Source organism: Myodes glareolus, chromosome 10, assembly GCF_982192425.1.
Source record: "Myodes glareolus chromosome 10, mMyoGla1.1, whole genome shotgun sequence".
NCBI classification, from domain to species: Eukaryota; Metazoa; Chordata; class Mammalia; order Rodentia; family Cricetidae; genus Myodes; species Myodes glareolus.
In genome coordinates, this window is record NC_142035.1 from 14,950,880 (window position 1) to 14,973,030 (window position 22,151).

A 22,151-nucleotide genomic window follows, 5' to 3' on the forward strand; every position below is an offset into this window, starting at 1 on the left:
ACTGGGGTAATGGCCAAAGGAAACCAAAGGAAGAACCATCTACTTAGTAAGTATGTTCACGAAACAAGAGTTCGATGCTGTCTCCCTATGCATCTTAAGTCTCCGGGCACAATAAACTGGCCCGGTTGTACCAGATGTTCCAGATGCCTGTAAGTCAGAGGGTGGAGGTGGCCAAGGCTCACATTCCCAGGCAGAGCCGGCGATGTTGAACTGCCTTAGAGGAAAAGGTCTCCGTGTCCGGCTTTTGTTACGACCACTCCTCCACTTCCCAAAACACAGATGAGAAAACTGAGGCCTGAAGACAGGCAAGAAGACTTGCCCGATACTCCGAGGCCAAGTCAGCAGCACAGGCAGAACCAGATCCAAGTCCCCAACACAAAGAACCTCGGCCACCTACCTTCAATTCTTGCACAAGCACCCATTGCCTTGAAGACATCAGGCGGGGGGTGGGGGAGGGGCTGAGATCAAGGAAACAGAAGCCACCCTAATTGTCCTCTGGTCCTCCTCCCCTGACTCAACTGCTCTGGCATCCCTAGAGCTGTAGGTGTTAATTTGGGGGCCTCTGTGCCCTGAGTCTATTGGGTACCACAAAGGAAACATGAGAATCCAGAGCTCCCTCCTCCTGGTAGTCCTCCTGGCTTTGGAGACCCAGCTGCCTGTGGCCCTGTGTAGGAATAAGGGAGGTGAGTGCCATGAATCCCTCTGCTCTGGGGGCCAGGAGGCTTCTTCCTCTCTATGGAGAGTGGGGACTTTGGGAGAACCAGCGTGTGTGTGTGTGTGTGTGTGTGTGTGTGTGTGTGTGTGTCTCCGCTTGTGTCTTCACCTGCCAATGAACTCTGCCCTTTCTCGGTACTTGCTGGTGCCTGCATTCACATCTGAATGTTTCCAAGGATACATGCCTATTTCTGAGTACATACGTGCGTTTGTTCCTGCCTGTGCCAACCTCTGTTTATATATGCATGCTGAATGTGTCTGAGCTTGTGGACATGTCTCCATCCATCCATGTGTCACTGTGTCTCTCTGTAGGGGAAGACCTACCTAACATTCTGATTGCATCAACGGGGGTCTAAGCCTTCTCTGGACTTCAGGGACCTGGAGAAGGGACGTGGGAGTTAGTAAGGACTGTGGCCTCTGGGATCTGGGGGCTGATGGGAGGAATCTCTGCTTTTGCCTCTCTCTCTTCTTCCTTTCCTCTGTGTCAGACCCATTCCCACCCCCGACAAAGCTCAGGTTGGTGTGTTGACAGTGAGGGACGCACAGGTGTTCTTATACCCGTGGGCGAGCCCACTCATCCATCCCCTTCTGAAGCTGGACCACTTTGACCTGCATTCGCTTTTGCAGAGCTGGCCTTGCCTTGGTGGAAAGGTACAGAAACGGGGACAGAACCCCTCCTCCAGAACTAGGGAAGCCAGGCTGGGTAGGGAAATGAAGAGTGCAGCTTCTAGGGCACCCATTCCCTTTAGCCTTCCTGAGAGGCACAGGTCTCCGCCTGGGGCATGAGCTGGTTAGGGGAGGAGGGTGCTTGGAGATTCCTGACTGCTGGCGGAAGGTTCCAAGGCCTGACCTTGTGTCGACTGTCATCACGTAGAACTCTTGGCTGTGCCATAGTGAGCCAGTACTGTTTTTATCCCCATTTTACTGACAAAGAAACCATGGTGTAGTGATAAACCACCTGCCCCAGGCCAAAGACCAAGATGGTATGAAGAATGATGTCTAATTGTGACTCGTATGAGTCAGCAGGGCTCACTTGGCCAACTCACTCCCTACAATATGGGGTCCATGCTTTCCTCTCAGGGGCAATGGGGTCCTGAAGGCTAAATGTCAGGTATGCCCATAAGTGCAGCACATGTGGTGGTTTTGTGGAGTGACCGAGGTGTCCTAAGAGAGCATCCTGACACCACACCCAGGCTGAGAGACCTGGTTCCACCAGAGCTTGGGCTTGCTCGGCCTGGTCAGGTGCGACACGTTTACCATTCCCAGCTCATGTCAATCCATCCTTCCTGGTTCCTCTTCTATCTGCCTGGCTCTCAGTAGAATTTCAGACAGTGACAGAAGGTGACAGGACCAAGGGAAGCCTCCATTTGTCTAGGTGGAAGCCACTCCTGTCTATAGGAGCCCATGCTCCTCCTCATTCGAATGTCAGGGCGTTGGCAATTTTGCAGAGTTACATTTAGAGAGCTGTGTATCAAGGGCTAAGTGTGCTCACGCATCTGACTTCATCTGTGTAGCTGAATACATTGATTTAACCATGGGCAAGTATGGTTGCTACACAAGTATGGCATCTACACATTGGCTGCGGTGTGTGTGTGAGTCTGAGTGTGTAAGAGTGTGCGTGTGAGAGACTCAGAGAAAATGTGTCAATGAGATCAGCTGTGGTGTGTGTGTGTGTGAATATGTGTGTGTGTGAGAGAGAGACAGACAAAGAGAGAGAAAGAGAGAGAGACATAGAAAATGTGTCAATGAGATCAGCTATGGGGTGTGTTTTGTGTGTGTGTGTGTGTGTGAGAGAGAGAGAGAGAGAGAGAGAGAGAGAGAGAGAGAGAGAGAGAGAGAGTCAGTGAGTAGGAAACCTGGGTGTGAAGGAGGGAAGGAAAGGAGATCAGGTAGGGAAGTGTGGCCACCCAGACCCCTACACATCTCTCTGTTTGTCTTTTATGTGTGTCTCTACACTGTGGCCCTGTCAGTTTGTCCCACTTAAAATGCCAACTTTCTGCCCATTCCCTATCAGTCTAGCCCTTGGAACCCAGCCCCTGAGCCCTCCTCCAGAAGTTCTCCCTGCCTCTTGCATATCCTGCAGCCTACGCTCCACCAGTGCCCTCTCCCCGCTAGAAGCTTCTGCTTCTTTCTTTAGAATTCAGACAGCTCCATTTGGCCCACTGTCTGAGGCATGAGCATTCCTGGACTGGGCTTGTGAGTTTGATACTAAATCCTAGCCTGTAAATAGTCTCCAAGGTTCTTACCCCACCACTACCACCACACCACCACCACCACACAGACACACAGACACACACGTACAGACCGTCCTTCTCTCCCAAATACCCACAAAGAGACATTCCTCAGAATGTGTGCTCCCTCCCAGGCTAAGCTGCTCACTTTCCAGCAGGGGGCAGCAGTTCAGCTTAACCATCAGTTTAACAACTAAAGCTGACTGTGCACCAGCAAGGGACCACCTACTGTGTGCACTGCCAGTGCCCAGGCAGGGACAGAGAAAGAGAGGAAGGAGACTGTTGACACCAAGTTAAATGGAGTTGTCTGAACTCTAAGCAAGGAGGTGGGAGGGAGCTTTTGTAGGCAGAGCTGGGGTAGGGTGGGTTGCAGGATAGAGGCAGGGAGAGGGTCCCCTCAATCACATCATAGGCCTGGATCAGCTGAAGCTGCTGTGACTCTAGATTGGACAGAAGCCCTAGGACCAGCCCCATTCCTATAGCTCAAAACAGCACATAAAGATTAAAGATTGAGAGTCCTAGCCTAGGCCAGGGCTGGGGTACGCTGGTTACTGTCATTTGGGGACTTCTTCCTCCAAATGGATAGTGTGTGTGTGTGCATGTGTGTGTGCGTGCGTGCATGCATGCGTATGTGTGTGTGTGTGATTCATAGAAAATGTGTCACTGAGTAGATTTCCAACTTGTGTGTGATTTCCAACTCATGTATGAAATCACAAAAAGACTAATTAGCTCCAGGACAGAGCATTCTGGAGCTGTTGGGGGAAAGGTTCAAAGTCAGAGTCGATACTAGAATCTGAAGCGGTGCCACTTGCAGCAGTGGTGAGCACGGCTGTGCTGATGTGCCTCGTTGGCAAGCAGCTGGCACACACGCAACACTGGGCCTCCCTTCAAATCCCTCTCTTCCCAACGGCATTAAGCCCCCAGCACTGTTCACGGTGCTCTGCTCATGAAGAACGGAGCCAGCAGGCGATTAGGCTCAGATTCCAGCCCATGAGAGGGACAGACAGCTGCAAGCACACACTCCAGCACCACCCCGACTCCATGGGCTCAGAGGAGCAGGGTCTTCTGACGAGGTGACCTTTCTACTGAGATCAGCAAACTGATTAAGTGGGCAGAGTGGAAGCTGGTGCCAGCCAAAGCCAGAGCCTTGCAGAGAGGAGCTGGTGAGCAGGAGAGCCAGAGTGACAGAGAATGAGGCCGGTGACGTGCAGGTACAATCTTATTGTCTGAGGTAGAGACTGTATGTGTGTATATGGGCATGTATGTTTGTGCCTATGCGTGTACAGGAGCACATATGTGTGTACATGAACAGAGGACAACCTAGAGTGTCACTTCTCAGGTGACTTCCTCCTTGTTTTTGAGTCAGAGTTTCTCATTAACCTCGAATCATCTAGTAGGCCAGGCTGGCTAGCCAGCAGACCTCAGCAATCAACCTGTCTTCACCTCCTACGGGCTAGGATTATTAGTGCACATCACGCCTCCTACCCACACACACACACACACACACACACGTACACATTAAAAAAAAAAAAGCATGGGTTTTGAGGATCAAAGTCAGGTCCCAAATGAATGAACTCTGTAGCCTGAGTTTTTAAATCTCATTTCTTTTCCTATGCCACCTGAATGCTAAATCAGCTCTAGATGGTAGGAAAACTCTAAAACTCATCCTGGTGGCAAGCAAGAAGTAAGAGACGGGGGGATTAGAACCTGCAATCCCCAAGCCAATGATTATTACACAGCCCTGAGCTGTCTCTGGTTACATGATGTGAGGGTTCTTGTGCAGAAAAATCGGGGGGCTGCCCACCAGACGACGGGCCTTGCCTTCAGGTGACTCCGGATCAGTGCATGAATGACCGCCAGTGCCCCTCATCTATGAAGTGCTGCTCCAGAGCCTGCTTCCGCCAGTGTGTCCCTAGGGTCGCAGGTAAGTGCCTTCTCCACTCTGCCGACTACCCAAGCTACAAGCCCCAGGGCTGGCGGGCACAAGCAAGACTCACTCAAGCCCCTGTGTTGCAGTGAAGCTGGGCAAGTGCCCCCTGGATCAACTCCACTGTCTCAGTCCTATAAAGCACACGTGTAACCAAGACTCGAACTGCCCAGGCAAGAAGCGGTGTTGCCTCAGTGCCTGTGGCCGGGACTGCCGAGACCCCAGCAAAGGTATCATTCCTGGGGGCCAGGACAGGGTCTTCCTCTCCAGCCTAGCTCTGGGACGCCCTTCCAGGTTAAAAATCTCTGCAGGACACCTCCCTCAGAAGCGAGGCCCCCAGACACAGCCACAGCTGGAGAAACAGGGCGCAAGGGCTCCCACTAGCATGGCAGAGAAACCGTCTTCCTCAGTTCTGCATGTGCTGTGCCACCGAGACCACAGCCCTGAGCTGCCTTGGACATCCGTTTGCCCTTCTGAAGGAGGCTGGGGAGTACTGTCTTAGCAATCAGGAGTGATAGTATCTAGATGGAGGAATCAGACTCAGAGTTGTGTTACAGAAGAGGGTTAACCCTTTCTTTCCCTTTCTTTAGGCTAATTCCAGCTTGGGATTGTGTGGCTCGGCACCACAGGTGTGGTTCCCACCAGGAAGAGATCACAATGGGGGCCAGGGATCTTCCCACCCACATCATCTCTCCAGAGCAATTGTAACCTTCTGACAGACCCTGGCCTGTTGTGATGTCCCCTACAACACGTGCCTCCTGGTTTCTCTTCCTGCGTGCCCTGATCCATTGCAGACCCTAAAGACACACCTCATCACCCCTGTCCTCTGTCCTCTGTAACACTGAGCTTCCTACCCCACCTCATAACCATTTTTACATCTCCCTGCACGCTCTGTTTCCTCCACTTAAAATATCAACTCAGGCAGCCCCTTCTCTATGGAGCCCTGAACCCACCTCTAGACAGTTCCCCCCCCCAAAATGTATGTCTAGCAGAATTTCCCAAACATCAGTCCATCCGTACATGCTGTTACCATCTTCACCATTTCTGCAGAACCACACTGCCATGTGTCAAGTTGTGTAAAATGTGTAAAATAACCCCTGTACAACTATTTAATTTACTTAATATCTTCATTTAAATGGCTCACTTTGGGGTGTAACAATTCATTTCCAAAGGATGGTGTGTGTGTGTGTGTGTGTGTGTGTGTGTGTGTGTGTGTGTGTGTGTGTGATGGGGGGTAGCACTATAGTAAATGAGATCTGCAAGATCACTGGTCAGAAACAATGGAATTGTGAAGCCACTGTAATGAAAACAGCAGTTTCCTTAAATTAATTTGTGCTTGATTTAAATAATACCATTAAATTCTAGCTCGATATGGTCACCCGCCAAGGCAGAGCCTGCTTCTGTTCTAATAAATGAAGATTAATAAGGGTTAAAGAGAGGTTGGAGATTCAGAGTTCTGCCTGAGTCAGCTTCCCCGGGCAGAGTTGGGAGCAAAAAGAGAGCGTCCTTGCTCGGGGAGTCGATGTTGTAGCCCAGTGCTTGCTAAGATCGGTCCGTTTGTACTGTATCCAGGGAAGGTGCTCCAGCGATTGGATGTCCTGTGTAGAGTAAGTCTGTCTCCTCTGCTGGGCAGTGTCTCACTTGCCCCGGTTTCCCCGGAGCCCAGACTATAGTCAGAGTATAATAAGGGAGAGGGGTCAACAAGGCTTCATTCATTCCTTAGACCCAGCTACCTGAATTCCTGACTGTCCTTCCTCCCCAGCACTCATCTGGGAGGGGAAAGAAGGCACCCCGCCCCTTTCTCTGCTGAGACTCCTTTTGTCTGCTACACTCAGGCTAATATAGATAAGGTGGATTTGGGGATTCTAGCTCTCTGCTTCCTGTTCTTATGACCCCGGCTGTGTAGCCCGGGTGAGGCCGTCGCCTCTTCTGCCTGCAGTCCCAGAAGATGGACCAAGTCTCACTTTCTGACTGCCACAGCCCTTCTCACTAGGTCCTGATGCCTGAACTGTTAACTCATAGTAACAGTTGCTAACAACAAGGACCAAGGTGACGCCTAGGGAAAAGAAAGCTCTCCCGAGTCACAGGACCTGTGCCATCTTGGATTTTTCTCGGCCTCCTTCTGGGCCTCAGTTTCCTCACCCATCACATTAACGCAGATAGTACAGGGGATCACAGTCTCTGCCCCCCATGTCCCTTCTCTGTCACAGATTCCCAAGGGAATAGTGTACGTCCCATCTGTAATGGTTAGTTTAAAAACTGCCAACGTGGCAGAATCTAGAATCACAGGGGAGACAGGCTCTGGACATCCCTGTAGGGAGTTATCTTGATCTGCTAATTGGTGTAGGAAGCCCCATCTTGATTGTGGGTGGATCCGTTCCCTAAGTATTGGATTCTGAGCTGGACAACATGAGCGAGAGAGCTGAGTAGAGCATATGTGCACTCATCACCTGCTTCTGATCAAACGTCACGTGGTCAGCTGCTTTGTCATGTGACTCCCCTGCCCTGAAGAACTGTATCTTGAACTGTGAACTGAAATAAACCCTTTGTCCCTTCCGTTGCTTTTCTCAGAGTGTTTCATCACAGTACCAGAGAGAGGAGCTAAGACAATATGCTGGGGATTTAGAGCCTAGCTGGGAACCTGCTTGGTAGAACTAACAGCCACAAGCCACCATCGTTCTGGAAGCATCCAGCCTCTGCTACAAGAAGAGCTCACCCAGAAGTCACTGGCCTAGAGCTGAGCTGCTTTTTAGCCAAGCCTCATGCTCATGGCCAGGGCTTAGCATTTGTGGTAGGAAGTTTAGGGAGTGCGGGGGCTGTTGGTGACACAGTAAGAGCCTGCTCGAAACTGACCGCTAATTAATTAGTCCAGAGTGAGTGCCCACCCTATGCTTCCCACTTTAAAACGATTATCACACCATTCCCCCATCACACAGAGAAAGCCGATACTGTACCCCAGTGCAACATCGGAGGAACAGCAGCTTTGAAACAACGACTTGTCCCAGCTCTTAGCTGGGAGGTGATGGGAGGTGATGCAGTCAGAATTAAACTCCGGCACCTCCTTCTTTGGATAATGATAAACCCAGACAAGAACAAAAACATTACAGGGGACCCACCCTGTGCCCCACATCCTTTCATTCACACGAACAATCAATCAATCAATCCCACTGCACCCTCACAGGCCTACTAGGTAGCTTTCGTTTCTCCGTTTCACATATGAAGAGAACTGAGGAATAAAAAGGTGGCTTTGGACAAAGCCCCAAGGAGCCATACATACCAGAGTTAGGATTCAACCCAGAATGGTTGGATCCCAATTCATTATATCCCCAATAAGTAGTTACAGTAGGTGGACGCTTTAACAACAGAGTCCACAGATGAAAAAAACGAGGCTCGCACAGTCCCGAGAAGGTTCTGTGAACAGGCTCAATCCTAGATATTAGAGGCCTGTTGGTTCACACCTGATTGTCCCTGGGTTCCATTCTTCAGGGAGAAGAGGATGAAAATTCCGAGGCTCGGGAAGGGAGCTCCCATATAAGCCAACTAACTTCTGGAGGTCAGTGGTCCCGTGGCTCTCTAGAGGTTCCAGATTCTGAGCTAGGTTCCTGGAGGGACAGGAGGTGACAGATCACAGGCTGTGGCTCCTCTAATTATAGGGGGACTAGCCCGATTCCTGGCCCACTCACCATCTGCTTCTTGGAGACTAGCCTTGTCTCTGCAGCATCTCCCCCGTCCTCAGCAGCTAAAGTCCTGCCGCAAACTCGCTGCCTCTCTCCACTGTCCTAGGAGAAAGTCTCCTGCCATGCCAGGAACCTGGTTTCTTTACTAACGCCAATCTTATTTTTTCTGTCCTTACTCATTCAATAGTGTTTGCTGAGCACTCACTACAGGCTGCAGACCCTGCCTCACACTCTAGTGGATGGGATAAAAGGCCTAGCTAGGATCAGTATGATATACAGCAGGCTGCAAAGACCTGCCAGCCTACAGGAGGCCATGAGAGGCCTAATTCCTCCTAGAGGCTATCCAAGCAGGAGTGAGAAAGTGTGGCATGCCAATCATCCATTTCCCCTCCCTCTGTATCCAACAATAGTGTCCCCGTTTAGAAACGTTGTCCATACCACTCAGCTCCTGGTGTGCTTATGACATTCTACATATTGCCCATGGCAACACAGAGGCAGAAACTTGAAAGGTTAGTTCAGTCACAACTGTATATCTGTGTGCTTTAAAAACATTCCATACTAACTTCCCACAGGGCAGGAAACCCTGACTGCCCTGGGGGACGAAGAGGGAGGAGGAGGGGGAGTGGGGGGAGTGGGAGGGTGTTGGGAGGGGGGGCGGAAATGGAAACTTTTATAATTTAATAAAATTTACTTAAAAAAAAAGAATAGCCCATCAGGTGCAGTCTATGCTGCCCACATACGCATGGGTGTGGGGCCATCTGCTGAAGCATGGTCCACCTACCATAGGCAAACACCATTAAATAAAACTGACTTCCTCAGAAGTCAAAAAAAGAAAAAAACATTCCATACTGATTTAAAAAGTTAAATTAAGTTTAAAAGATTTTTTTTTTAATCCCTCTTGGCTTTCTTCCAGCTAGAGATGTCCATGTGGCTCAAGATTGGCCAGTCATAAGTAGAAATTAGTCTACTGGAAGGCCTTCCTAAGACATTGTTTCCCCACTGATGAGACGAAGCCAGTCTTTCGCTCCTCCCACACCCCCCACGAACCCTTCACACTTCCTGGGAGGCAGCTGCTACACCTACAACCTAGAGAACCGTCATGGTTGGGCTCCCCCAGTAGGAATCTTGGCATACAGATCCGTTTGATGGTGCTGATTTAGCAGTGTCCCTGGGGGAGTGGAGGGTGACAGATGCCATAGAGAAGTACACCAGAAGAAGAGGCTCACGAGAGTGCACCAGTGGGGAAAGCTCACAGGGCAACCGGGGCAACTGTAGAAACAAGTGTAGCTCCCACTTCAGCTCTCCCCTTGCTAACCATACAAGGTTTAGGCAGCCCGGGGGAAGCTTAACAACCAGCGTGGACAAGCTCGTCAAAAGGAAAGGCATTCCAACAGCCAGTGTGTGCAGAAGGCTAATGGAGTCTCAAGACTGTGCATGAAGCACTAGCCTCCTGTGCTCCTGGGATGAGGGCCCCAGCACAGAGCGGAGGAGGGAGTCCCGAGGAGCCTGATCTTCAGCACTGCTCATGGGCAGCTGGGGCAGGTGCGTCCTCTTGCAAAAGACAAGTTGTTCCTGTCCCTGCAGCTAACATAGCCTGAGAAAGCAAGAGGAAGGGAAAACTATTTGTGGGGATGGCACAGCATGTGCTAACCTGCTCTGAAATCCAAAAGCCAGATACAGTTCTCATTTTGCACAGGAGGAAGAGAAACAGCCCAGCCAAGAAGAGACACTTGGTTCAAGGTCACACAGGGATCCAGTGGCAAAGGCCTTATCTATTGCAGAGTAAGAGGCCACTATAAATGAAGTACATTAAACAACACACACTTATTATGTCATAGTGTCCTTGAGTTAAGAGACGCAGCACAGATCCTATGCTTCCCTTCCGGAGACTGAAGCCGCATTCAGCCTGGGTGGGAATCTTATCTGAGCTTCAGCTGCAGAAGCCTCGGCTTGCAAGCATTTGCTGGCAGCATTTCAGCTCTGTGAGGGCGAAGGAACCAAACACCCAGCTGGCAGTGGCCACAGGTCACCCTCATTTTCTTGCTCTTCCAGCATGGTTACACATATATAAACACACATACATACACATACACTAATAGCATATACATATGCTAGCACACATATATACACACACATACACTAACAGCATATACATATACATATACTAACACGCATATACATTCAAGCACACATGAATGAGCACAGAGTCTAGCTATGCCATTCTGACTCCTGATCTACAGAAATGGTGAGATGGCAAATTTGTAAGGAAGAGCTACAGAAATTATGATAATTTGTAAGACTGCAATAAAAAAAACTAGCATACTACATTCTAAAGAATTAGCCCAAAAGTGAATATAGAAAGCATGTCATTATTAATTTCTCTATTAATATTATGTTAAAATTGTATTGAGGATATATTGGATTAAATAAAATATATTTTTTTAAAAATCATATTTTTTAAAAGATGTTTGCTTATGTATGTGGTATTTTGTCTGCATGTTTGTCTACACACCAGAAGAGGCCATCAGCTCCCAAGGGATTATAGTCATAGACAGTTTGTGAGTCACCATGTGGGTGCCGGAAGATGAACTCAAGCAAGACCTTCAAAAGAGCAGCCAGTGTTTTTAACTGCTGAGTCGCCTTTCCAGCACTCTTTTTTTTATTTTATTTTACTTTAATGCTGCTATCAGAAACAAAACAAAACAAAACAAACAAACAAAAACAGTATCTTAGGTGTCCCAACCGGCCTGGAACTCACTAGCCAAGCAAGGATGACCTTGAACTTCCAATCCTCCCACCTTGGTGTCCTGACTGCTTGGATTACAGCTATAAGCCACAGGGCCTGGTTTGCACAGAACTGGGCATCAACCCCAGGGCTCCATGCTCAACAGGCAAGCCCTCTACCAACTAAACCTCATTTCCAGTCCAGAACCCGTAAACGACAGAGATGGTGCACTTCATGTCTGTTGTTCACTTGGTGTAAACTTCAGCGGCAGTGACCTATAGTCAGGTGCTTCTCAAGTCTTACACCCCCAGGTGAGGAATAACATCTCACCCAGCCAGCATTCACCTGCTGACTGGTGGGATGGGCCTGCGCTGGCCCAAGGGAGGTGCTCAGTCAACATTGATGACTATTGTTATGAGGGAAGGTGCACACACAGCGGCCACCCAAGAAATGCTGGAGGATGGAGGTTACTAAGTGTTCAGCACTGCTGAAACCTTCCCTCCCTCCTCATCCCCAGCCCTCCAGGAAGGATGTAGTCAGGATTCTCTCTGTGAGTGGGAGTTCTGAGCCTCCTGGACAGAAGGACCAGGACTAGTTTCACAACTCACTTGGAGAGAAGAATACACTAGAGCTTATGCAGGCACAGCTGGGGCTCCCAACCTCCCAACTCAGACCTCCACAGTCTGAGCAAGTATCTGGGGTCATCTATAAATTCAAAAGCTTAAGAGCTTGTCTCTGCCACGTTTGTGTCAAAAATATCTGGGCTAAGTCACTTGAAACGATGCCTGGCACTTACTAACCACTAAATTAAGCAAATCTGGGCCAGCGCTTAAAACCTTTCTCCAAGGGCGTCCCCATTCCCTAACTGTCCCATCCCTCTGGGCTCTGACTTTGAAGGATGCTCCCAACTGTTAGGCCCCCATCCATCCCAGGCAAGAATAGAAACCACCGCCTCCGGCCGCCCGCGGCCTCCCTCCCTCCCCCGGCAGCGATCGATGCGGCCTCAGCCGCGGGGGACGGGAACACAGGAAAGGAGGGGGCCGCGGGGCCTCCGCAGTAGAGAGGCGCAGCGGGGCCTCCGGGGCACAAAACAGCCCCAACGGCGCCTTTGGGGACTGGAACGTTGGACTCCCTGGAGGCCAGGACAGGTAAGGAGCCTCCCTTGAGGAGGGGCGTGGCTGGGTAATGGGAGGCGGGGATGGCCTGAGGATTCCAGGTGCTAGTCCGTTCTAGGAGACCTGCAAGGAGGGACAGCGGTACCGGGATGGTCTTGCTTGCACATTCTGTAAAATGGGATTTAGAAAACCCGGGTGGTGTCAGGATAAAAACCGAGTGCATTTGCAAGGAGCGCAGGGACGTGGTCAGCATGCAGGGTTGCTCACGGAAAGTATCAAGAGTGCTAAACCAGTCACAAGAGGCCCACAGCCAGTCTGCGTGATCTTGAACAAGCACTCAGACTCTCTGACTGACTGAGAGTCTTAACGAGAAGTGCTTGTTGAATTAATTATCCGAATTCATACAGCAGGGGAGTGAGTGCTCCCCTTCTCTCATCCTTCTAATGTGTGACTGAAGTGGTGGAGGACGCCAGTCATGCACCAATTATGGGGCGGGGGCTGCACGACCCTAAACATCAGGTTCTCCAGTGTAGTCTGGACTACAGAGGAGGAAACAAACCAAAAGCTCAGAGAGGGCAATGGATCCACTCAGGTCAACAGCTAGGAAGTGGCAAGTTCAGAATCCGAACTCAGATCTGATGAAAAGAAGGGACATCATTTTGAAGTTTACTCAAGACTCATTGTATACCAGGGACTTTTCGTGTATTCTCTCACAAGTGTTCGTCCACGGTGCCATGACCAGAGCAGAACAGCCAAGCTAAGGATGGAATACTAACCCCCTAATGCCAAGTCCAGCGTTAATGAAGGGCATCTTGGCTCCAGGCCATGGTGTACCTGCCACTCATCCCCTGGAAGAAGGCATTACTGACTTTCCCAGTACAGATGAGATTACACAGTTTCATGGAGCAGGGATGAGCCAGCAGCAGTCCTCAGATCCAGGAGGATCAGGGATTAGTAGACAGTGGAAGAATCTAGCATTTCTGGAGTACCAAGTGAAGCCAACATTTCTGTAAACCATCTGGACCCCCTGACTAACACTGGAACGTGTGCTCTTGTCGGCTGTGTATGTTCTGCAGGAAACTAAGATCTAGAGAAGAAACATTGTAGTCAAGGGCCAGGTCCATTAAGGATAGAGCTAAATTCTGGTTTACCTGACTCCAGAAGACAGTGACACAGGTGGATGATAATTTAACAAACTCCTCTGTGAGCCTGAAGAAGATATTAGGCCACACAGTCATTTTCTCCACACTTTCAAGCGGCTATTCTGACGCCTGCTGAGGAAGAACTTCCTAAGAGGAAACAGGTGACTGCTGAGGTAACACAGAGCCAAGGTTTAAGGTCGGGTCTGAAGGACACTGCAGGCATAGCATTACATAGTCTATCCCAGTAACTCTCAACTTGACATGTATTGGAATCACCCTCCCGGCTTCTTACAAACAGACTGGCCGGGTGCACTGGTACGTGTCTGGAATCCCAACCCTCAGGAGACTGGGGCACAAGGATCAAAAGTTTGCTATCAGCCTGAGTGGGCCCCAAGGCTGCATGGTGAGATCTTGCCTCCACAGAAATAGATAAACAAATAAAACAATATAAAAACACAGTGTTCAGGCTCCTACCCCAGTTCTCAGGATCAAAGTCAGGACAGACACACTGCATCTCTGACCTACCCTGTGATGAAGAGTCTGGTCTCTCAACTGGCTTTCTTAATAATCCTAGGTAGTAAAGCCGAGCCCCATCCATGGAGGAGTATACCGAGGTTCCGGAGGGCCACCATAGACTTCTGGCTTCCTAAACCCTAGCTTGTCCACGGATAAAGGAGACGTGACCTACTCGAGCACCTTGCCGATGCCACCATCCCACCGCTTCTAAAGCCCTTTAAGGTAGGCCTCCCCATTTGTTGTGCCCTAGAGGAAATGAATTGGGCATAGGGAGGATGGGTGATTTAGTCAAAGTCATCAAGTCTGTGGTTGAAGGATATTCAGACCCAGGCCTGACTTGTGTCCAGGGGTCATTCGCTATCTGAGCGTCTACTGCATGCCTGGCACTTCATACAGTCTCCAGCACCCTATCTGGAGATGGAGTAGAGCATTTTAACCCACAGGGTAGCTGACCTACGTCATGGTGAGCGAGTCCCCAGGGCTGGGCTCCCGGGTCCCCTGGAGGACAAGAGATGAGGCGCTGCGCGTGAACGTGGGCGGAGTGCGGCGGCTGCTGAGTGCGCGTGCCCTAGCACGCTTCCCGGGCACAAGGCTGGGCCGCCTACAGGCGGCGGCATCCGAGGAGCAGGCGCGGCGCCTCTGCGACGACTACGATGCAGCAGCGCGCGAGTTCTACTTCGACCGGCACCCGGGCTTCTTCCTCGGCCTCCTGCACTTCTACCGCACCGGCCACCTGCACGTGCTGGACGAGCTGTGCGTCTTCGCCTTCGGCCAGGAGGCCGACTACTGGGGCCTGGGCGAGAATGCACTGGCCACGTGCTGCCGCGCGCGCTATCTGGAGCGGCGCGTGACACGGCCTCGAGCCTGGGACGAGGACAGTGACGCGCCAAGCAGCGTGGACCCATGCCCCGACGAGATCTCCGACGTGCAGCGGGAGTTGGCCAGCTACGGTGCAGCACGCTGCGGCCGCCTGCGTCGCCGCCTCTGGCTCACCATGGAGAACCCCGGCTACTCGCTGCCCAGCAAACTCTTCAGCTGCGTGTCCATCGGCGTGGTGCTCGCCTCCATCGCTGCCATGTGCATCCACAGCTTGCCGGAATACCAAGCCCGGGAGGCAGCGGCTGCAGTGGCTGCAGTGGCTGCGGGGCGCAGCGTGGAGGATGTGCGAGATGACCCAGTGTTGCGCCGCCTCGAGTACTTCTGCATCGCCTGGTTCAGCTTCGAGGTCTCATCGCGCCTGCTGCTGGCTCCTAGCACGCGCAACTTCTTCTGCCACCCGCTCAATCTCATCGACATTGTGTCGGTGCTACCCTTCTATCTCACACTGCTGGCTGGGGTGGCGCTTGGTGACCGGCGTGGAGCCAGCAGCGGAGAGGGGCTCGGAGACCTGAGCAAGGTGGTGCAAGTGTTCCGCCTCATGCGCATCTTCCGTGTGCTCAAGCTGGCACGCCACTCCACTGGGCTGCGCTCTCTGGGGGCCACGCTCAAGGTAGGATGGCTGAGGCAGGGTTGGGACAGAGGGAAGACATAGAGCAGGGCGGATTAACTGTTGCATGTGTAGCCTTACCACATACGGCTAGAGGCCAGATATACGTTCATATTCACCCTGATATAACCCCGTAACTCTGTAAAGAAGGGCTTACCAGACCTGAAATGATAACTCGGCTAAGAGCACTAACTGCTCTTCTAAAGGATCTAGGTTTGGTTCCCAGCTCACAACAGTCTGCAACTTCAGTTCCAGGGCATCAGATGCTCTCTTCTGACTTCCGCCGGAACTGCACACATGTGGTGCACAAATACACATGCAAGCAAAACACCCTTACATGTAAATAAAAATAAATCTAAAAAAAATTTTAAAGGGCTTGGTGCTACCTGTATTTCCCCAGAAGAATAAAGAAAATGAATATATAAAATTAAGTATAGAAAATAAAATGGCGTGAACTACGGGACTGAGAGATCACTAAGTGATCAAGAATGGGTACTGCCCTTGAAGAGGACCCAAGTTTGGTTTTCAGCACCCACATCAGACAGTCACTTCTGACTGCAGTTCCAGTGGACTCCAGCACTTCCGTGGGCACTCAGACACACATGCATATGCAAACAAACATACACAAGATTTTAAATAAATCTTTTAAAGATTAAAGTGAATCACTATTGTCCACCAAAAAGAAGGAAAAAAGGCAGACAGAAAGAAAGAGAGGGGGAGGGAGGAGGGAAGAGAGGGAAGGGCTTTTGATGTGCCTGTCAAATGCCAAATAAAACACAACACATGGAAATATTCAAAGCAGGATGCTAACTGGCTTCTCTCCTGGTCCCTTTCTTTTAGCATCATTGGAAGGCACAGGTAGCCAGGTAGTCTTGGGTCACTCCTAGCCTCAGAATAGCCTAAGTGCTAAAACTCACTGTGCACAGAATGAGTGTTCAATGCCAACTTCACAATTCATTATTGATTAGTCCTCAGGACAACTTCCTTGGGAAGATCTTCCCGTAAATGAAGATCCTGGGGTGGCTAGGCTGTTTTATTAGCCTGGTTGCAGTTTATTGGCTACTGGCCCTGCTGAAAGGGTGAAATTAGCCTGGTTCAGGGAAAGAGGCAACATGATCAACTTGTATGTACCACAGTAGGATAAGGGAACAGAGTAAATGTCAGAAGAGGGGGCACAGCGGGAAGAGATGTGGTGATTGAGGTACTGTGGGACACGAACTCTAGACCCATGTTTTTGTTTCTTTTTTGTTTCGAGGGCACTGAGAAGCTTTGTGAAGGGCTTGTATTGCCTCTACAGACATGGAAACTAAGGTTCTAAGAGGCGACAGGACGTGTGGGATTCTCCTTAATAAATGGCAGACCCCGGAGAACAAGCCACCTGTACCCTCCAGCCTTTTGTGCTCTCCCATGCCCTAGGCAACCCTGTGAAGGATCCCCAAAGAGGGACTCGAAAGTCCCTCCCAACCTTGATGATACAGCATCTTGCATGTCCTATTGCAGGGCAACCAGGATACTAGCCACTACATGTGACTTGGGGAGAATCCTTGGGTACCAAGCAGATACAGGGAAGGATGCTAGCCAGACCCCTTTAATTCAGAATCGCCCCAGGGAAGAGACATATGCTCCCCAAACCTTCCTAGTTTGCAGAGAATAAGAGGCTCCTAGCTTTGTCGACAAGGAGGGAGAAGACGAATAACCAGAGCTATGAGGGTCAAGACACAGGCATAGCAGCATGGCGTGGGGAAGGAGCTTATTGCTAAAGTGAGGTCCCAGACCGTTCGCAGCTTCCTCAACATCCAGAAGCTTGCCGGGAAGGCAGAATCTCTGGCTCTACCCCAGACCTGCTAAATTGAGTTCTGTCTTTTAAACAAATCCCCTACATAATTCTTCTCTATGTTAGTTTGAAGACCCTACTGAAGTTAGGGGGTTCTCAGCATTGGTGGCATTTCAGGACAAGCAGTTCTTCACTCTTACATTCTGTGAGATAGGAAGCCTTATCCATGGCCTGTATGGATGCATACCAGCCTGTCCCCGCTATGATAACCAAAAAGGTCTCCAAGCATTTCCAACTGTCCCTGGTGGGCAGGGCAAGCAGAACTGCTTTGTTTGAGAACCAGGCCCCCATAAACAAGTGTGTTCTTAAATGGCCTGGGAAACCCATGCCCTCTCGGTTTCCTTGCGGGGCAGACAATATTTTTATTCTTGTCAGAAACGCTGTAGAGCAATTCAAACGTACATGAAACCAATTCTTTGCACTATGGAATATAAACTGTGGTTCTCTTGGTTCTGACATGGGTTCATACGTTGTCTTTCAGCACAGCTACCGTGAAGTGGGCATCTTACTGCTGTACCTGGCCGTAGGTGTGTCGGTGTTCTCTGGTGTCGCCTACACCGCTGAGGAAGAAAACGAAGGCTTTGAAACAATCCCCGCCTGCTGGTGGTGGGGCACTGTGAGCATGACCACCGTGGGCTATGGGGATGTGGTGCCAGAGACTGTGGCTGGCAAGCTGGCGGCTTCGGGCTGCATCCTGGGGGGCATCTTGGTGGTGGCACTTCCCATCACCATCATCTTCAACAAGTTTTCCCACTTCTACCGGCGCCAGAAGGCACTAGAGGCAGCAGTGCGGAGCAGCGGGCAGCGGGCGTTTGAGGACTTGCTGAGCAGCGTGGACGGGGTATCAGAGGTGTCTCTGGAAACATCCCAAGAGACTTCTCAGGAGGGCCGGTCTACAGACCTGGAGACCCAGGCCCCCAGTGAGCCTGCAAAACCTCAGAGTTATTAAAACCAGGGTTCCACATTCCCTCCCCACAGCCTCAGCATCAGCCAACATAGAGCCGAGTCGTCCCCTGCTTAAGTTCTGCATAGGAGTCATCTACCTGAGTAAGGGAGCTGGGGGCTACAGATCTTTCTAGAAAAGCCCAGGGCAGTACTACCCTATATTCCACGAGCCCACACATCAACCTCCTTTGAAGCTGGTGTGCACCAGGAGGAAGAAGAGGATAGTCTCTATACGAGACCCTTTAGCCCTATGCTGGCAGATAACTATTCCCATTTCACAGATGAAGGAACTGAAGCTCACCCAGATGTCTCAGGGTGACATCTTCTTCTGCTGTGAAGAAGCTTTTAATGTTAAGTCCCTGGAAGGAGCTGGGGCCGAGTCCTGAGGCAGTCTGTAGGATCAATAGCACAACCATCTTCAGCTCTGTCTGCTTCCTAGGGCTGACTTAGAGAGAAAACCTGAACAAGCCTTCTGGGACCTAAGCCCAGCTCTACACCTGCTGTGGGAAAGGCGGCCAACCCCTGTGCCCAGAACTGGAACCTAACCCATCATTCACACAGACTTACAAGCAGCTCAGCTTTGAACGGCTGGTGGCAGAGGGCTGCTGTACATGCTCCTGTCCTGATTGGGTTTTGTCAACTTGACTCGAGCTAAAGTTATCTGGGAAGCGGAAGCTCAGCTGAGAAAACACCTCCATTAGACCACCTGTAGGCAAGCCTATGGGACAGGATCTTGAATAATGATTGATATGGGAGGGCTCAGCCTCCTGTGGGCGGTCCCATTCCTAGGCAAGTGGTCCTGGGTGTGTAAGCAAACTGAACAAGGCATGAGAGCAAGTCAGTAAGCAGTGTTGCTCCGTGGTCTCTGCTTCAGCTCCTGCCCCCAGGTTTCTGCCTTGGCATTCTTCAAAGGACCGTCATGACCTGGGATATGTAAGCCAAATAAACCTTCTCCTCTCCAACTTGCTTTTGTCATGATCTTTATCGCAGCAATGTAACCTGACCACCACAGCTCCCATTCCACCCTTGAAAGTTCCTTCTGTCCATCACACAGAACTCTAGCCCTATTCTCAAGATAGCACGCAGGCAAATGCTTGAGAGTCCTGTCCCTCTCGGCCAGTCCTGGTCCTGTCATCCTGGACGGAGGTGCATCTTTTGTACTCCCCAGCGAAATCTCTTGTCCCTTTGACTGAACACGTTGTGAAGGGGTCCGTCCAGTCGCCACGCTTTAACAGGGTGCAGCTAAGCTCACATTTCTATATCATGAGGGTCTCCCTGAGGTCCCATTTCTTCCATCACACTGAGTCCCACAGTAGAAGACATCGTCTGGCTCACCCCCATGATTGGAACAGGGTGGTTTGGTACATATTGCCTACACTGAGCAATTGCTACAGCTTACCAGGCACCAGGCACTGGGAGGAAAGAGGAAATAGAGAGACCCTGCTCTTGAAAGGGTGTGACCAATGCTGAAAAGGAGGCACACAGGGCAGTTCGTCCCCAGCCCTGCTTTGGCTTGGGGACTTTCAACAATGACTCCATTGTGGTTTGTCACTCGCTCTCGTTACTGGGAGAGTTCTAAGCTAAGGCTTCCCGGTGTGGCCTACAGACCTGTTTCCTTCAGGTGAATGGTAATCTTAGTGTATTTTAGACTTTTTTTTCAATGCCTTTGGAGAAGGAATGAGCTCTCCAGTTTCCCATTGTGTCTCCTCTGTCCCCACCCACACAAGCCATCATGTTCCACCCATCTGACCCCTGCCAGATCTGCCTTGGCTGCTGGACCTCCGCCCGAATGCTTACCAGGTTCAAGAGGGCTTGGTGGTGGTGAGGCAGAGGCAGGCGGATCTCTGTGAGTTCGAGACCAGCCTGGTCTACAAGAGCTAGTTCCAGAACAGGCACCAAAGAAAGCTATACAGAAAAATCCTGTTTTGAAAACTAAAAAAGGAAAAAAAAAAAGTAAAGTCACAAACTTTCCTGATAGTTTACTAGGCAGGAAACCATGAGGATGTGCCCTGTCCCAGAGTCTGTCACCTGAGACCCTCAGAGAATGCTTTCCTGAGTGAATGACAGTCTAACCTGCTGTAGTAAGGACAAATGGCAACTGGGCAGAAATGGGTTCCAGGAAAGAGTATTCCAAACAGAGTACACAACAAACACCCAGCCCATGGATTCCCAGTCTCTGAACTACGGCAGAGACAGGAGCTAAGCTAAAAGGCCTCTGGGGAGTTCACCATGCTAAACTTCTCTCCAGCATATTCACCTCCTAACACCTGTGTCCAGTCAGTCGAGGGACAGACTGGAGAGAGAGCTTCCCACACGCTCCTTTGGCCTGGCTTAACACACATCCAGACTTTCTGATCCTTCAATACGAACTGGAAACGTGGTGTGGGGAGAGATGAGGGCAGACCCGTCTGACTCAAGTCTGCTGCAAGTTGCTTGCCATCCTAGCAGCAATACAGTGGCTCTCTCCCACTCCAGTGGATTGCTGGAAAGTGTCACACAAACAGAGATCTGTGCCCAGCCACGCGCCTGCCTCTGCTAACCTGCAGCTGGTGGCGGAATTTGCTCTGAGTGAGTGACTGGGGAGAGTAGGCAATCAATACAACGGAGTGACTCGCAGTCCACATCTTCACGGCTTTGTCTGTGGTGGCCCCAGCCAGAACAGCCTGCACATGACAAGAAGCCAGCTGAATCGACAGCATCAATAAGTGTCACTCAACAGGCTTTGTGGCACAGGCCTGTAATCCTAGTGACTAGGGAGGCCGAGGAAGATTTCAAGTTCAGCCTGGGCCACAGAGTGAGTTCAAGGCCATCCCGGGCAACTTAGTGAGAGCCTGTTTCAAAATAAAAAGGGCTGAGGCTGTAGTTTAGTGAGAGAGTACTTCGCTAGCATGCATGAGATCCTGGGTTCGGGCCCCAGCAACACATAACAAGAAACCAGTTAATGAAACAATCAAAAACTATGAGTGGGGGGGTGGGTGGGAGGGTTTTTGAAAGGGGAGAGGGTTAGAGAGAAGGGAGTAGGGGAGGAATGGGGAAAACTCGGGGGACTGAGATGGGGGGAGGGAGGAAGGATGGATATGTTATCAGGGAAGAATATATCTTAACTAAGGGAGTCATTTTAGGGTTTACAAGAGACTTGATTATAAATGGGATCCCAGGTCCAAGGAGAGATCCCCAGATTGTTCTCTGGACAGAGGAGAGGGTGCCTGAACCGGCCTTGGCCTATAACCATACTGATGAAGATTTTGCTTATCACCATAGATCCTTCATCCGACGATGGATGACGATACAGACGGAGACCCACATTGGAGCACCGGACTGAGCCCCCCATGGTCCAAATGAGGAGCAGAAGGAGGAAGAACATGAAAAAAAAAAAACTTAGGACCGCGAGGGGTGCGATCACCCACTGATACAAGGGGACTGATCTAATGAGAGTTCACCAAGGCCAGTTGGACTGGGACTGAACGAGCACGTGATCCAACCAGATTTTCTGAATGTGACTGGCCTGGAGTCTTTCTGAAAAGCCATTGACAATGACACTGGGACTTGTTTCCTCTGCATATACTGGATTTTTGGGATCCAGTCTGTTTGGATACTCACCTTCCTGGACCTGGAGGGAGGGGGGAGGAACTTGAACTTCCCACAGGGCTGGAAGCCCTGACTGCTCTTAGGGATGGAGAGGGAGGAGGAGGGGGAGGGGGAGTGGGAGGGTGTGGGGAGGAGGGGCGGAAATGGAAACTTTCATAATTTAATAAACTTTGAAAAAAAAAACTATGAGTGACGGCAACAGGCATGAGTCTTTGGTTGCAAACACTAGAAATCGGCAAAAAAAAAATGAA

At 50.6% G+C, this 22,151-nt stretch overlaps 2 protein-coding genes across 2 annotated transcripts; both read left to right on the top strand.

The window, feature by feature from the left end:
* The first annotated feature begins 529 nt into the window (after positions 1 to 529).
* Positions 530 to 7,428, top strand: LOC125405074 (WAP four-disulfide core domain protein 5). The gene is made up of 4 exons (XM_085697033.2): positions 530 to 683; positions 4,729 to 4,869; positions 4,962 to 5,102; positions 5,463 to 7,428. Exons 1-4 carry the CDS (start codon positions 599 to 601, stop codon positions 5,465 to 5,467), a joined length of 372 nt encoding a protein of 123 aa, XP_085553159.2. The 5' UTR covers positions 530 to 598; the 3' UTR covers positions 5,468 to 7,428.
* Positions 7,429 to 11,840: 4,412 nt separating this feature from the next.
* On the top strand, positions 11,841 to 19,274 carry Kcns1 (potassium voltage-gated channel modifier subfamily S member 1). Its single transcript, XM_048440842.3, has 4 exons — positions 11,841 to 12,422; positions 14,106 to 14,269; positions 14,491 to 15,536; positions 17,849 to 19,274. The coding sequence occupies exons 3-4, from the start codon at positions 14,508 to 14,510 to the stop codon at positions 18,314 to 18,316; spliced, it is 1,497 nt and encodes a 498-aa protein (XP_048296799.2). The 5' UTR covers positions 11,841 to 12,422; positions 14,106 to 14,269; positions 14,491 to 14,507; the 3' UTR covers positions 18,317 to 19,274.
* The last annotated feature ends 2,877 nt before the right edge of the window (positions 19,275 to 22,151 follow it).